General features: G+C 34.9%; 2 protein-coding genes across 6 annotated transcripts in view; one reads left to right on the top strand and one right to left on the bottom strand.

Moving 5' to 3' along the window:
• LOC111483305 overlaps positions 1–5,469 on the top strand; it is a 16,766-nt gene extending 11,297 nt beyond the window's left edge. For all 5 annotated transcript variants that reach the window (XM_023129498.1, XM_023129506.1, XM_023129503.1 and 2 more), the window contains 5 exons: positions 2,081–2,135; positions 2,643–2,768; positions 3,928–4,038; positions 4,892–5,011; positions 5,104–5,469. In XM_023129498.1, coding sequence (XP_022985266.1) covers positions 2,081–2,135; positions 2,643–2,768; positions 3,928–4,038; positions 4,892–5,011; positions 5,104–5,169 — 478 coding nt within the window. In that variant the 3' untranslated portion in view covers positions 5,170–5,469. The remainder of the gene's footprint in view (positions 1–2,080; positions 2,136–2,642; positions 2,769–3,927; positions 4,039–4,891; positions 5,012–5,103) is intronic.
• Positions 5,470–5,980: 511 nt separating this feature from the next.
• LOC111483300 (SEC12-like protein 2) lies at positions 5,981–14,187 on the bottom strand. The gene is made up of 11 exons (XM_023129489.1): positions 13,915–14,187; positions 13,720–13,865; positions 12,315–12,409; positions 11,863–12,013; positions 8,869–8,960; positions 8,679–8,772; positions 8,388–8,463; positions 8,190–8,310; positions 7,348–7,464; positions 7,195–7,262; positions 5,981–6,401 (listed from the first exon to the last, which is right to left on the bottom strand). Exons 1-11 carry the CDS (start codon positions 14,069–14,071, stop codon positions 6,292–6,294), a joined length of 1,227 nt encoding a protein of 408 aa, XP_022985257.1. The 5' UTR covers positions 14,072–14,187; the 3' UTR covers positions 5,981–6,291.
• Between the last annotated feature and the right edge of the window lie 2,056 nt (positions 14,188–16,243).

Raw genomic sequence — 16,243 nt, 5'->3', positions numbered from 1 at the left:
TTTTTTTTTTTTTTTTTTTTTTTTTTTTTTTTTTTTTTTTTTTTTTTGGATAAAAACTAAACTTTCATTGAAAAAAAATGAAAGATTACACTAACATCCAAAAAAACCAAGCCCACAAAGGGGAACTCCACTAAAGAAAGGGGCTCCAATCAAATAAAATAAGTTTCAATATTGACTTTTAATTGACTTGTTTAACAAGTCGGTTAATCTTTTATTTAAAGGGGCTAGAATTGGGTCTGGTCACTTATTTTCGATGATGAACTACTCAGTGGCTGATGTGTTGCCTATTTGGGGCTTTAGCGTCTTTTGTTTAATAAAGAAACGTTGGATGTTGTTGCCCTCCTTCCATTGGTGGGGGAGTTTCATTTTAAGCTGGTGGAAGGGATACTCGTTTGTGGAGTCTTTATTGGTCTAAGGCTTTTCTTGCAAATCCTTCTTTCTTTGCTTCGTCAATCCCTCTCCCACAAGTTGCGTCTTTGACTTGTGGATGGTGAATATTTGAAAGAGGGTTAAGTTCTTTATGTGGCAGGTTCTCCATAAAAGGGTTAACACCTTGGATCAAGTCTTGAGAAAGCTGTCCAATTTAGTTGGGCTATTCTGTTGTATTCTTTGCTAGAGGGCAGCTGAGGACGTTGATCATATCCTCTGGGGTTGTGATTTAAGATGTTTCTTGGAGGAGTTTGGCTTCAGCTTGTCTAGACAAGGATTGCAGAGAGATGATCAAGAAGTTCATTTTTCACTTTCCTTGTCAGGTTGAGGTGTGTGTGTTGTTGTGTGAGGTTTGTGGGAGAGAGAAATAACAGTGCTTTCAATGGGATTGAGAGATCTTGGAGGAAAATGTGGGCTCTTTTTAGGTTCAACGTTGTTGTCTTCTGGCAATTAGGAGGAAAACGTCGACGGAAAAAAAAACTTGCCGAAGGAAAATTTCTTCGAAGAAAAAATAACGGAAAGTAAAAAGAGAGAGAGAGATTTGCTGAAGACTCGATGATTACATTTGTCATTCAGTTGGGATATTTAAATAACAAATTATCCTAAACTAAAGCTCTTCTTCCACTGGACGTGTACTTCTCACTTACTTCAATTGCGTGGGTTTAACGTAAAAATAGTTACCTAACAAAAAATGGTTACCTAAAAATTAGGGATCACATTCACTCTGCAAACGTGTCTATATGGGACTCCATGGATACCTCTTTATAATTATTGGTTAGATATTAATTTTGCTTGACTGGAAGCTCTTTCTTAAGTTTTCCTCCCTTTTTCTTTTCCTTTTTGTGGACTCCCAGGTTTTTGTATGCATTTGTATTCTTTTTCATTTTTTCACAATTAAATTTTTGGTTATTCAATAAAAAGAATTTATATATATATATTTCTTTTTTTTTCTTTTTTCTTTTTTTTTAAATGGTAGTTTTTTGAGATGTTTTGATGAGCCCCTAATGAATTGTTTGTAATTTTTCATACATTCTTTCATAATATAATATCAATGAAAGGTTCATTTCCTTTACATAAAAGTAAATGTGAACCATTCAAATACACATCCCTACTCAATCATATTCAATTCGAGATGCCTTTGCTTGGGCATGGTGGAACGCCTCATCTCTCCGCTTACTACATACCACCTTCTCAAGTCAAAATTAGGTTCTCTGTTAGTCTTAATTTTCATACAACTAACTGCTATCAACGCTTGACTTTATCTATGACACGCTCCCATCTAATCTTTAACTCTTGTATCATATTTATCATGATCTCCCAGTGTGATACGGAACCTTACTTATGTAGAGATTAGTAACACTCAGATAGGTTCTCTAGGAGATCAAACAAGGATCTGAAACAATTTTGTTCTTTAATCAATATATAATTTTAGCCAAGATGCAAATCTTTTGGTTGCGAGACTGTTTACCTGGTTAATGAATATCTGTTTATTTGTTTCCTGTTTTTCTTCTTTGATAGTTTGTCCTGACAATAGTTTTACTACTGTTCATTTTTTAACAAAGTTTTACTATCGTTCATTATCTATACAACATGATGTGTGTGTGTGTTTTCCTTTTTCTTTTTTCTCTTCTTTTTTCCTTTGTGCGGCCAGGTATCAAGCCATGGCTTATATTGAAGCATCTGCGTACATATACCAAGATGGGAAGGTACTAGTATAATAAACTTTCACACCTGTTCTGTTCTAGTCCCTCAACTTACAGAATTTTTTGTTTTACTCATTACACCTTGTGTTTGAGATAATCTGTCCTTACTATTCATTTTTATAAATTATTTAACAAAAATTAGAATCATTTTTTAAAATTGACCTTTGACCTATTATTGACATGTGGCTTCGAACACTTGTTTCTGGTAGAAATCTGTAAATCAAATAAATGAATCAAAGACGTATCAATGTATTGATTATATTAAATAATTTTAAAAAGTTAGTAACTAGGACTAAAATAAATTTTATAGAAGGTTCAAAGGCAAACAAAACATATGATAGCCTAGAGATCCAAATAGAATTAATATGAAAATTCAGGCCAGGTTGTTATAGAGGTCCTTACAGAAGAGGCATTTGCTTATCTTGATTAATTAGTTCAGTCGTTTTGGATATCATGTTTGCAAACCCTTTATTAATATATTTTTAATTTGAAATTTATGTCCCTTTTTAGATTCTAGTTGAGGTTGACCATCTACAAGATGCTCCTTGTCCTTACCTACAAATAAAAGGGGTGGATAAAGAGGCTGTTGCGGCAGCTGGTTCCATGCTTGAATTGAATGATTCATATACTACAAAGGTTCTGCTTTACTACGTGCACATTGTTCTTTGATTTATATGATTTCTCCATTTGTTGTAAATTGATTTTCTTTTAGAAAAATCAGAGAATTAGGACCAGCATTTATTTTTGGTCTGCATGAATGTATTTTATAGATAGTGACATTTTATTATACAAGAAACAACTTCTTTGTACATAACTAATTCCTCTAGACTTTTATATGAAAATCTCATCATCATCTCTAGTTTGCTTGAGAAAGTTCATAGACCATGGAAGAAACAAAAGATCCACAAGCAACCCTTCCAACCAGTGCAAATGAGATAACCAGAGAGGAATAGTCAACTTGTTCTTCACATCTTGAACAAATAACACACCATCTTCAAACCAAATGCTAAAGTACTTATTATCAACATAGTAACTCCTCTCAACCATAACGGAAGCAAAAAAAAAAAAAAAAAAAAGAACGAAGCTTAGAATCCTTTGGCCAGCAGCCAGATGAACAGTTATGAAACTGATGGATGGTGGCGAAAACAATGGCCGAGAAAAAACAGTGTTGATGGCATAAGTGGCAACGACACACACTTGACGAAGCTTACCCATCGAGGAGAATGAAGAGATTTTGCAAACTAGACCCAAAGAATAAGATTGCCTATGAGGATGGATGCTGAAGCTGAGTTCTCAAATGAGGACAGTGGACAAAAGCAGCCAGTCCATGGCAGTAGGACAATTACGAATTGAACCAACAATGGGTCGACTAGGTTCGACGATGGTGATGGCTAATGTTAGGTTTGATGGCAGCGGCTAGGGTTGGTGATTGAAAGCAAGATGCGAAGTTATTTCATCTAATGTAGTCAAAGCTATCCTTCAATACATATGTAGATAGTTACACTTATAATTAATCTTTGGAATGTGCCATTGTGGTTCTAGAAAATTAGGAAAGAAAGCTATCCAAAGCTATGCCAAATAGTAAAAATATAACAATATATCTGGTTTGGTTTGCTCTCCTTATATGATGTTTTGATAGTGTTTAAAGGGGAAGAGTCTAGCTGGGAAGCTTTATATGATTTTGTGCAAATCTTCTTTCTTACAAAATATTTTATTTGAGTTACAATGGATACAAGCATGAAAGCAGAACATTCTTCTTTGTACTTCAAACTGACAGTTCCCTTTTCTATTTTAGAGCTATCTTCAAATAATTTTGGAAAGTTTGCCAGAAAATAGGAGTTCTGGCCTAATCCATAATCATCAAGCTGCAAGGCTGCAAGAACTTGTGGAATTTATTCAATCTCAGGTATGTTGAATTTATTGGATAATTCAAGCCTTAATATTATCGGAAGACTATAAACTATGATTATTATTTAGTAATATTTAGTATGAAGGCCGTTCTTTTCCTCCAAAACTGTCCTTGTTATTGCAACTCAGACTTAGGAACATTCCATCCGCTGATCTTTGGTTGTTTAGTTTAAGTGAATTTATTACGAGTGGATGTTAATTAACATTGTTGAAACATGCATTTTGTTCAGCGCATAGTATGTGTGTTACCTAGAGATTTAAGCAAGTTGGTTTAGTTCGAATTTTGGCCAGAACCAACATTGAAACCAAACCCAAACTGACTTTCTGGCAAAAACGAACTAAACTGACTGCAAGGGGCACCGAGCTGACAAAAATTGAACCGATAAAGTCTATCTGAATTGAACTAACCAAATATTTTTCAGTTTTGGTTTGCACTCCTTTATTTTCGCAATCTAGAGGGTTATTGATGTCATAATATACTCTTTGAGAGGCAGATCTTATAAAAACTAGTTAAAAAGCTTCCTCGTTGGTTTTTGGTCGTTTTGCTGTTTAGGTAGCGCTTATTTGATTATTTGTCGGCTCTCAACTTATTTTTTTTGGTGCGAGTGTAGTGTGCTTCGGTTTTGTGTAAATTCTGTAATCATTATGTGGTTGAGGTTTGAATGCTTACTGTTCTGTTGGTTTCTTTGGTTGGTTGGGCTGTTTTTGTTCCATTGTTTCATTTTTTTTCTTTTATCTGCGTAATTTTTCATTTGATCAATGAAAATTCAAGTTTCTTGTTAAAAGGAGGAAAAAACCTGTAAAAAACGTTTTGCAAATGTTGATGATGTGTGGAAACATGATTGGAACAGGGAAGTAGTACAGCTTCAGAGTCATCCCCTAGTAGGGAGGCATCATCTCCACTGGAAGGGATCATCGAAGACATGCAGTCCAGAATCAGAAGGCTTGAACGTTGGCTCGCAATTAATACGGTAAGAGACAGGACAGGACTTTTCTGCCGATATTTCATTTCGACAAGCACTAATACTCTTTTTAAGCCTAAAAAATATGTGGATTATGGCAGGTTTTGTGGACCTTTTTTGTTTCGGCCCTTGTTGGTTATTCACTCTACCGGAGTAAGCGTCAGTGATCGTGCTTTTTTACGGAGCGAGTCATCAAGCTTACATCCCTCTTTGAATGCATGGTTTTGGTGAAGCTTTCAACCTGCGTATACAGAAGAAAAGAAAATAGGTAATAGAAGCAAGCTAACCACAATAGGAACAACTTGTACAAACTCATTGTTTTCAATTTATGCTATCCATTGAAGATAGTGAATGATATTTTCATTTGAATATAAATGTCACCATTGTGTTAAGTTAGTACCACATTTGAACCAGGTCATTGTTTCTTCCTCTTTCTAAGTTGTTTGTGGATGGTTTTTTTGTGAGCATTCTTGTTGGTGGTTCAATCGCTTTACCAAAGCATGACCAATTGCTTTTTTTTTTCTTGTGTGTGTGTGTGTGTTCTTGTTGGTTAATTTATAGTATGGTTTCTTTTAATTTTTATTTCTAATTTAATTTACTTAACAATCTCGTATGGAGGTTTGAAGAAGTTGCTGATGCTTTGACTGATTGAGAGCTGTGTTTAAACTGACTAAAGCTAGATCAGTCTCTATATTTTGTAAATTGTTTATAAAGTTGCCTTAATTAGAATGAAATGCATCGACTTCACTAGCTGTTATTGTCACATGCCTGTAAAGCTCTCAATGTCTCCCATAGCATATAGAAGCGTTGTGAAATACATACCAAACTTATTCTTAAAATTTGTGTTCTATGTTTATGAGATTTACAAAATACACTTCCAATTGGTTAAAAGAAAAGCAAAGATATTAAACCATGTACACCCAGATTTAGAAAGAAATAAAAAATTACTTAGTAAGGTTGAAGAAGGTAACCTTGTAGTTTATGGATAATCCTTGTGACAGCCACATTCATTTCTTTTGACAAGCATCCAAAAATCATATTCATAGGAGGAATTGTGAATTACACTATTTAATGTTGGAGAGGGGAAAGATTTGAAAAGCGACCAACTTAAAAGAGTAGGTGCAGGAAGATGTCAATTTTGAACATTAACAGAAATGAAGGAATTTTACCTATGACAGAGAATTAGAACACTGCTTATTTGAATTTGAATATAATAAATACTAATGAAGATGAAATTAGAGTACCAATTCAAATTGTGTGAGTATGGAAGTTTCTTGATCGTTCGACTTTCATTTACGATGGGAAAAGCTGGGAAGCTCAAGCTTGAGAATTTCAGCATTGATAAAATAGGCAGCAATGGCAATAAGCAAGATGAATATGATGACCCACAAGCTCATTCCTGCAGGGAAAATCAATCGTGGTTTAGTGATACCTCTGGCTTCAGTTGGCTTATAGATTAATTTAGTTTATTAACGATGTGCAAATTTTTACTCTTATGTACAAGTCATTGTACTACATAAATTAAATATCAAGTTTAGGTTAAAACACAATATATGAAGTTGGGACTTCTCACTAATTACCTTTACTCCATTTGCTGAATACACCATGAATGAACAACATTTTCCCAAGTTCAATGTTAATAGACATACAAGCAAATGTAACTAATTACTAAAAGCCGACAACTTGAATGTCAAAATCAGTATTCACGACAGTGCCTTCGCTAACAAAAAAAAAAAACTGAAGGTGCACAGAGGAGGAGGGGGGAGTAGACAAGGGTGAGACAGCTCCACTAATAAGCTGCACTAAAGGCACCTAGCCATCTCAATTCCCTCTTTTCAATCACTCTCTTCTTATTCCTTGTGTCATTTTCAGTTAAATGAGAGAACATTTGAGAAAACAGACTTTTTTCTAATAATATTTTTAAGTTAAATAGTTTCCACATCTGCAACGTCAAGCACATTGTACCTTGACCCATTAACAACCGTGACCGACCAGAACAATCAACATAAAATCCTTCAAACAAATCACGCTGTATCTAAACAAGCCTGATATTAGTGATGGTGCAGTGGGGTTAGATATCATTCTTTATCTTGTCCATAAAGGCCAAGAGCAGTGAGGTGACAATTGACAAATGGCGGAAATGAAATGATATACACTTGAATTATCAGAGTAGAAAGCAAGGATATAAGTACCTTTTTTCTGTTTCTCTTCAATTACAGTCACCCTAGCACTCGAGTCCATTGATGCGGAAGCCAAAGCCCTGTACTCAGAAGAATAATATCCTTGGTAATCGATATAAGTATAATGATATCTTATCATGTTAAATGGATATATTGGATTAAAACCTTGAATCGCGAGAAAAGCTCAGTGCAGTTACAAAACCAAGGTGTGCCTTTTTAACTATCTGTTGAACTCGCATGCTGGTTGAATTTATGACCAGAACATCACCCTGAGCTGTGCCACTACACCAATAATGAAGCAGAAACTGTTAGTCAAATGTATTAAAATACAACACTTTCAGATATAAAAGTAATGCATATTCAAGAGTAGCCAAGCCACTAAGGTAATAACAGAAAAAACGTTCCTTTGTTTATTTGGAACAGAAAAATTACTGTTCGAGGCATAATGTTGAAAGGACTATCAGAGACAATTTTTTAGTCTCAACTTGATCTCATTTGTGATAACCTTTTGGACTTCCACAAGGGACAAACAGTTCAAAATAATTAACCATGAATATATTTTTCTGATAAACAAAAAGGTGAGATGAGATTTAATAAAAGAAAAAGTAATCGAGTAAGTTGGCGATAACCTATTGAAAGCCTGAAGTATGAAACGACGAGACAGACAGAGGGGGAGGAGAATTGAAATTTTGAAGATATACCATGCATAAAGAGGAGTGTTTTCTTCCAACCACTTAATAGGTCTTATTCTCTCAATAATCGGACCCAGTTAAGTAACCAATCTCACATTGCAGCGAAACGAAGGCCCAGGAAAATCATGGGCAACATGACATAGAACAGCCTAAAAGGTTAGAACACCTTGGTAGCTGGTATTTCACTTCTTATTTAATGGCATCTGATATTTTCTAAACATGGGCATTAAAATAGGAGGCACGACTAAAGTGTTTGAGTGTCAAAATAGCAGATCACTTTCAAGAGAAAAAAAAAAAATCCCTTTATGTTATTACCAGGCAAGGAGTTTTCCATTAGTCGAAACATTGAATGCAGTAATATTATCACGAGTAATGAGCTTTGAGGCTACCCTCCTCCACGTGGTTGCATTCCAGGTTATAATGCTTCCACCTCTGCCTATTCAACACAATCCTCAACAAGATTAGATAACAATAGGATTATCGTGCAAACACAAGTCAGAAGAAATTCTTTACCAGTCACTGCAGCAGTATATAAAACCATATTTCCATCAATGGTCATTGAAAATCTACATGAGATAAAAACCTCATCCTACAAACCGCACCAAGTCCTTAAATCAGAATGAAGAGAAATAAGAGTTGTAAATATTGTCAGGGTGGTTGAGGCATGAGATGACATCTACACCCATAGGGGTCCAAATATCCTGGGCATACCGTAAAGAACTTCTTCAAACATAGATGCAAGCACCTATAATACATCATAAAACTCACTACATCTTCAAAATAATAAAACAACTATTTGCTTACATTTTCTTTTGTAAGAGAAGTTACTACACTTGATGAAGTCACATCCCACACTCTACAAGGGCCACCTAAGGAGACCAGATATTTACCATCATAACTGCAAAAATAAAACAACACCTATCACCATAACTTCATCGCAAAAAGAAGTTTTCATAGACAAATAAAATACTTGTATCATAATAACGTTGCAGACCTGAAATCCAAGTCCTTCACACTAGAATGGGCACTGGGCTCATTGAGAATAATGTCCAAGCTAGGCCACTTGAAGACCCTTAAATTTCCATCCTGTACTGCATTAAAATCAGAGACTAATAGTACAAGCTACATCTAAATAATACTAAAACACCATACAGCATTTTAACATATGCAAGCAATGAAATAGATGCAAAAAATGACAAAATGACGGAACATAAATGAAGCTATAGAAAAGAAAAATGAATGAACACTTATAATCAATAAAGAGAAAGTATACAGTTGCAGCCCGCGTGCCACTTGAAGAAATGCATAAGCTATTAACATTTTAGGTTCGTAAGTTATAGAATTTCGTGAGCTCCATTTGGCTTCTTTGAGAGATACCTTGCCTCCTCTCATTTTAAATTATGTACGGCTATGCAAAGTTGTTTCCTAGTGTAGCCTAAAGAGACGGAAGAGAATTCTCTACGAATCAATCTCTAAACTTTTATGAGGGATGAAAGTGTGTCGAATGCATGAGAGAAACCCTTTATTTATAGGGATTTAGAGAGCAAACTAAAATCCAAGAATAAAAAAGGATAGTTAAAAGAGGATTAATCAAGGAATTACTCCAAGATTAACCTAATCCTACTACATCAATTCTATCCCTTCTGAAAACAATTCGTCCTCGAGTTTTAAAGAGAGACTTAAAACAGGATGAAACAAACAAAAGGGAAACACGATGGTTGCAAAATACTCCAACTGAAATTTGCTTTCTAAATTCAGCAACATGCCAATAAAGCAGACCCAGGTGGTCACTGCTTATCATCATGAAAAATTATTCTTGAATCAGCTGCTTGGGGTACCGGAATTCCTCCAAATACACAAACTTGTTCACAAAAATAATTTGCCAAAGAGCAGACATTTGAAATTTGTCGTATGTTTTCTTTAAACCTACTTGATTCGTCAGCCAAACTAAAGAAGAAAATCCTGGTTCTTTAACTTCCTCCCCAATGGCAGCAACTTTTTACCAATATGTCCTCCAAGAATTTGAGGTTTTCAATTCAATAATTGCTCCTCAAGCTTAATACCCGCACGTAACAACGTAGAATTAGATGTGTGATGAAATTTTCTTAAAAACCCTCCTTATGTTCCAAATGCAATCATATTGGCTTCCTGTAAATTTTTCCAACGTTATAACTCACAGGTTTCAACAGGATTTTTCTCAAAGTCAACTTCATGGGTATTAATTTGATAATTTTCCAACCCACAAGTGTCTTCCACAACAGTAAAATTTTTATCACAACAGAATAAAACTTCATCTACATCAAAATATGTAACAAAACTTAAAAGAAATTCATCCTCTAAATCATTTGAACTTATCTGATGGTGTTCCTCTGGGTAGAAATCATTGGGACCAAGAAAAGAAATTCCTTGTATTTCAATCAATTCACCCCAATCAAGATCTTGAATAGAATTTCCAGCTGTACCACATATCACCAATTAACCCATGAGATTCGTTGTTCAATGGCCATTCTCATTTCGAAAGTTCTTGCTATAACAGTTTTTTCTTGGTTTAGCAACAGTTCTCTAATTTATGGTTCTTCCATTGTTGATTGATTCTGGATGTTACCATGCAAGTAATACGTATCAAACAAATTTGAAAGACAGTACAATGCAAGGTTTGGGAGGAACTTGAATGAGGAATGGTGCAACAATGGAAGCATCGTGGAAGAATGTTGGAACGAAAGTTCTGTTTATTCCTAAGAACATAATGAAAAACCACCCTCATAGGTTGGGTTGAGCGGATCTTGAATAAAAAAAAACACAACTTTTGCCAAGTTTGCAATGATGACGCATTCTTTCTTCTTCAACATGGAATTTTCTTAGGGTTTGGCATACTTTGACTGCAATTTCATAGAGGTTTCGTGCCTTCTGAAAGGATAATTTTCATCTGCGATTTCACAACTTCGGATGGGTATCAACTCCCACTCATTCCAGTGCCTCAAACTCTCTTTTGAGTACCCATATTGTGTTGTTGTTCTTTCAAACTCTTTCGCAACTCCTTTTACCTTGTTTTGATAAACCATTCTGACCAAATTGTTGGACATAAAGTGTGAATTTGAATGCCCATACATTGTCCTTTTTTTTCTTTTTTGATAAACTCTTTATTTTCTTTCGGTTCCTTTGAAAGCTTTGTAATCGACAATGTTGGCCATATTTTCCTTCATATTCTGAATCACTAACTAAATAATCAGAGGAGTCTCAACTCTCACATCAAATTCTTGAAGGACTAGTTTGGTTAAATTGTTGAGCACTTTCTTTGCATTGTCTGGACTTGGTTATGTTCCAAATTACATCAAAATCTTCTTTGGAATACCTAGAATTGCTAGAATCAAGATTTTAATATAGATCTTCATAGGATTCTTCGAAAAAATTGAACATGGTGAGGTTGCTAGGCTGAAGTTCCTCTTCTGAACCACTTGAATAAAATTACTTGAATCATAATAACAGCACTGTTTTTTTAGAGTATTTATGGTTTTCTTGCATATACAAGTTGTTGTATCTTCCTTTCGTCACCTTTCTTTTGTTGTATATTTTTAAATCTTTGCAATTTTTTGAATGTTTTTGAAGTTTCTTTTCTTTTTTTTGAAAAATAATACTCTCAAAGGTTCAAAAGTTCCCTCTTGCAATTGGTGTCAACAACAGGTCTTCCACCGACAAGAGCCAACATTTACCCAAGCGATTGCTCTGATACCAATTTTAGCCTAACGAGACTAAGGAGAGAATTCTCCAAGAATCAATCTCTAAATCTTCATTATGGATGAAAGTGTGTCGATAACATAAGAGAAGCCCTCCATTTATAGGGATTTAGGGAGGAAACTAGAATCGAAAAATAAAAAAGGATAGTTAAAAAGAAGGTCAATCAAGGAATTGTCCAAATTATACAAGATTAACCTATCCTACTACATCATTTCCTTTCCAAGAAAATCAACCAAATAGAACAAATTCCTACCTCACCACCTGTAGCAAGCAAAGAGCCCTCATTATTAAATGCCAAAGCTAATTGTAGTCCAACATCTGCCAACTGGCTGAGCACCTCCTGAGAGAGTTTTAGCCCAAGTTTATTGTCTCCAGCGTCCTTTTTGGTATCCAATTTAAACAAGCTGAATGAGGAAAGCACAATATTAGTTACAAATTGACATCTCAAGTTACACCATGATACAATAGATGCCTCAATCAAATTAACCACAGGGTATGACTTTACACTGTAGTTAAATAGTATAGGACAATAACTTCTCACTTCGACTAACATACCAAATTATTGCAACTTTATTTTTCTGACATACATCATACATGCCTACCTAAAATAGTTATTAGTAATTTAAGATTTAAGCTGCCCATAGGTTCATCCGAGAAAGAACTAATTACCCTCATTTTCGGTTTATATCAATTTGTATGTTGTACCTGCAACTTTTTGGCAAAGAACATATAATTCCATCTCCAGCTGGATGAACAGCCATTCTGTAAGGCAAATCTGAACCAGTACCATATTTTGCAACCTGGAAAGATAGATTACTAATGAATTCACAATGATAGAAAATGAAACTGAGAAGCAGTTCCATGAAAATTGCGAAGTGATACCAAAAGATAGTACAAAAATATTGCTAAAAGTTACCAAGGAAAAAGCTTTCTACATGATCCAGATAAATCTAGAAAATTATGAAACTTTATGAATTAGAACAAACTCAAGAGGGGATATGAAAAGTCCTCCAAAGTTGACTAAATGGTGCAGATTTTTATTGAAGATGAAATTCTTTGGCATAAGATCATTGTGAGCAAGAATGACCCTCTCAACAGAACTATGAGATTATATTTCCAAGGGTTTTTGGATGACTGTAGTTAATAAATGCAAACCCGTAAAACAAACTATGATTAAAATGGTTCATATGTTCTCCTTTACTTATAGTTCAACATCATGTGAGGGTGGCAATCTCTATCCTCCTAGTGGAGAGTATATGTTTTAAATTCTCCTTTGTTGCTCCATGAAAAGGACAAGATTGGTTGAATTGAATTAAGCTCGATAAATCAAACTGAATCTCCGACACTCACAAATACATAGTTGACCTAGCTAGCACACTCCAAAGCTAACTTAAACATAACACACTCCAAAGCTTTCTCATAATCTTATCACAAGTACTGATAGCTCCCAGTATAAGATTCGACACTGAGTAACCACTTTCTGATATTTGGTTCCCCACATCTTACATGAGTTTTTAGGAATAGCTTCATGGTTTTCCATTACATCAACAAAAAGGATTCGGCTAGTTAGAAACTGAAAATTCTACCGCCTCCACACATAAGAATCTCCTACTTGTTTAGGGTGAGAATTCTCGATCATATTGGTTAGGAAACCATCGATAAATATCTTGACCAGATTTCTTCTAAAATATAGGCCAAATATGCTGCCGAATCGTATTGAGGTAGGAAAAATCAATGTACGCAAGCGACACCTTAGATTCTCAAATCTTGTCCTATGCATACTTGGATATATTCGTGAAAAGCAATCGCCAGAAAACATACCAAACAAGATCATAAATCTAAAGGAAGTAGTGTATAGCGCCTAATGAGCAAGAAAATCAAGGTTAGAAAAAAGTTCATAATTCATCCCGTTTCTGCTTCACATTGGAACTCAAGAACACGGTTGTACAACCTATTGAAGAGATCCAATTGAAGTAATAACATTTTCTGCTCCACTTAATAGCACAGACCTAAAAGAAAATAACGCAAACATTCCAGGAAAGGAAAAATTCGAGAAAGCAAAGAACACGATATATAATCAGCGAAGAGTAGGAAGGGAGAGAGAATTTACAGGCTGATGAGAGAGAGAGCGGGATTGGAAATCGAAATAAGCGAGTAGGAGGGCATTGGAAATTCCACTCCGACCTTCTCCGCCACCGCCAGCAGCGGCTATGTAATAATTAAGTGCGGCGGTTGGGTGAGATGGAGGAGATTTGGATGATCATTAAGTGCGGCTATGTAGTAATTAAGTGCGGCGGTTGGGTGAGGTTGGCGGAAATGTGAGCATCATTGGACTGATCTGGATGATCATTTTCAGATTGTGGAGGTTCCTGGTGGGAGTTGAGAGAAGTGAAAGGCAGCCAAGCGGCTGCGTAGAAAGGGACGCCGTACTTGCGGGAATTGGAAGGGTCGGGGGTTTCCATTTATCTCTCTCGAAGCTTTATCGCCTCCGCTGTGTCTGATTTGCTACAAATTTAGCGCGAATCTAGTCTCCTTCCGCCTTCGTTCACCTTCTCTTTTTAAATCTTTTCTTCTTTTGTTTTTAAATCGAATTTTGACCTTTTCAGATCTTAACATGCAAATTTGATTGACGCTAATCTACGATGGATTTATACAACTTTTAAAATGTAACCTAAAAGTTGTGTATTTAAGATTATAACCTCCACAACATTAAACCCATAACCTAACCAACGCTACTTAAATCAAACCTATAAGCCATCAAAAATATTTACAAAAACAAAATTGTTATTATTATTGTTTCATCGTACCTGTCTTTAAAACTTGGTCTTTTATCTAACTATCATTCACATGGTTATGATATTGTTTTGCTCTTAACTTTCTAAAAACAAGTCTTTCGTATTTCAATAGTGATACTTTCCCTCTCTATTATATCTATAAACTCCTCGTCCTCCAGATTACCCTATTGGTAAGCTCACATAATCAATATTTGCGTAGGTGCTACGAATGGGAATCCACACCTCTCCATCTCTCTGTTTCACGACTCCATCACTGCGTTCTTCATTTATTCCAAGTCTTGTTTTGAAGGTGGATAGTAGGCATCAGTTGCATCTTCCTTTGTTTCTAAATCTTCCTTTGTTTGATTGTAGGCATCTTGGGCAATGCAGACTGCCCACAGCTTTGTCTGTCTCTGCTGCAACATCATCCCAAAATTCTTTGTTGGAGTACAAAAATTGTATCTCCCACTTAGGAGCGTATTACATGAATTTTAATTTTATAAGAAAAGTGATATTTTCCGATACATGAACCTTTTTCTCATTTTACAAAACATGAACAACTGTTTCACTTTTTTCCCGACAAAACAAGACAAGTTGTGTACTTAGATTGTTATGATTTTGATTCCTTACACTTTAAAGACTCGTGTAGTAACATTTCTACTTCTGGTTTTATGTTTGTTAGTAGATAGACATTGGAGAGGGAGGCATCGCTATCCCTCACAGGATAGCCTTCCACCAAAGATATTGATTGGTGGTTGATATCAATATCACTAAACCTTTCGGTTTGCATATATATGGATGATTAGGTTGGTGGATGGGCAATGTCGGTGGAACCATCATCACATAATGGGAAAAAGATTCCACTAATGAGTGTGGAAGGGGTCCCAAAGTTTGGAAGAGAGGCGAGAAAAGTGGATATGGAAAGAAGAAAATGAAAATGAGAGTGAAAAAAAACACTCGCCTATTGGATTGGGTTGGATTGGATTGCGTTACTGGGTTAGTGTTAGTACGCCAAAAGCATGCATGATGGGTGTATGCTTCAAATGATCTGAACCAAACAATGCCCCGGTCACAAAACCCTTCTCTTTTTCAACATTTGGCTTTTATCCAAACCCTATTTTATTTTATGGTTCACATTCTAAAACCCATCCCTTCACTAAACATAGTGCTCAATGCCCTTCTTCCTTTTTTTTTTTTTTTTCTTTTTCTTTTTTAAAAAAAAGGTTTCCCTCAATGCTTTTGGACCATAATACCACAATACCTTTTCTTATTATTGCAATCGAGACTCAAATCAACTAATATGGGAGTCCCAATTGTGTATTTTCATTTTCTATTTTGTTTATTATTAAATAAAAATATATTTTAAAAGAATTAAACAAAAAGTTGGTTATAAAAATAAGGAAAGAAGATTATATTCCTTCCTCGTCAAACTTTGAAACAAATATATCTAAAAAAGCTGTCATATGGAAGAGAAGATGGGGAAGCTGAGATGGTTGAAACAAAAATATGTTTTAGGGTTTTAATATTATATATATATATTCAAAACAAAAACAAAAAAAATTATAAATAAAAAAAACAAAAAAAGTAGATTGTTTTTATTGACACGTGAATTTCATCAAGTGGCTGTATTATTACCCAAAAAATAATGCCCTTCCCCACCCCCCCACTCACTCTAAACCCTTCCAACCGGATTATCATTTATTTTTATTTATTTTTTAAAAAAATTAAACTTATAAATATTATACTCTAATTATTCTAAGACAACAAAAGAAAAAACAATACCATAAATTCTCGTGAATAAATTAGTTTTTTTTTTTTTTTTTTTTTTTTTTTTTTTTTTTTTTTTTTTTTTTTTTTTTT

The sequence above is a fragment of the Cucurbita maxima genome, unplaced genomic scaffold (assembly GCF_002738345.1).
Source record: "Cucurbita maxima cultivar Rimu unplaced genomic scaffold, Cmax_1.0 Cma_Scf00001, whole genome shotgun sequence".
In the NCBI taxonomy this organism is placed as follows: Eukaryota; Viridiplantae; Streptophyta; class Magnoliopsida; order Cucurbitales; family Cucurbitaceae; genus Cucurbita; species Cucurbita maxima.
This window is presented reverse-complemented; position numbering and strand designations above follow the sequence as displayed.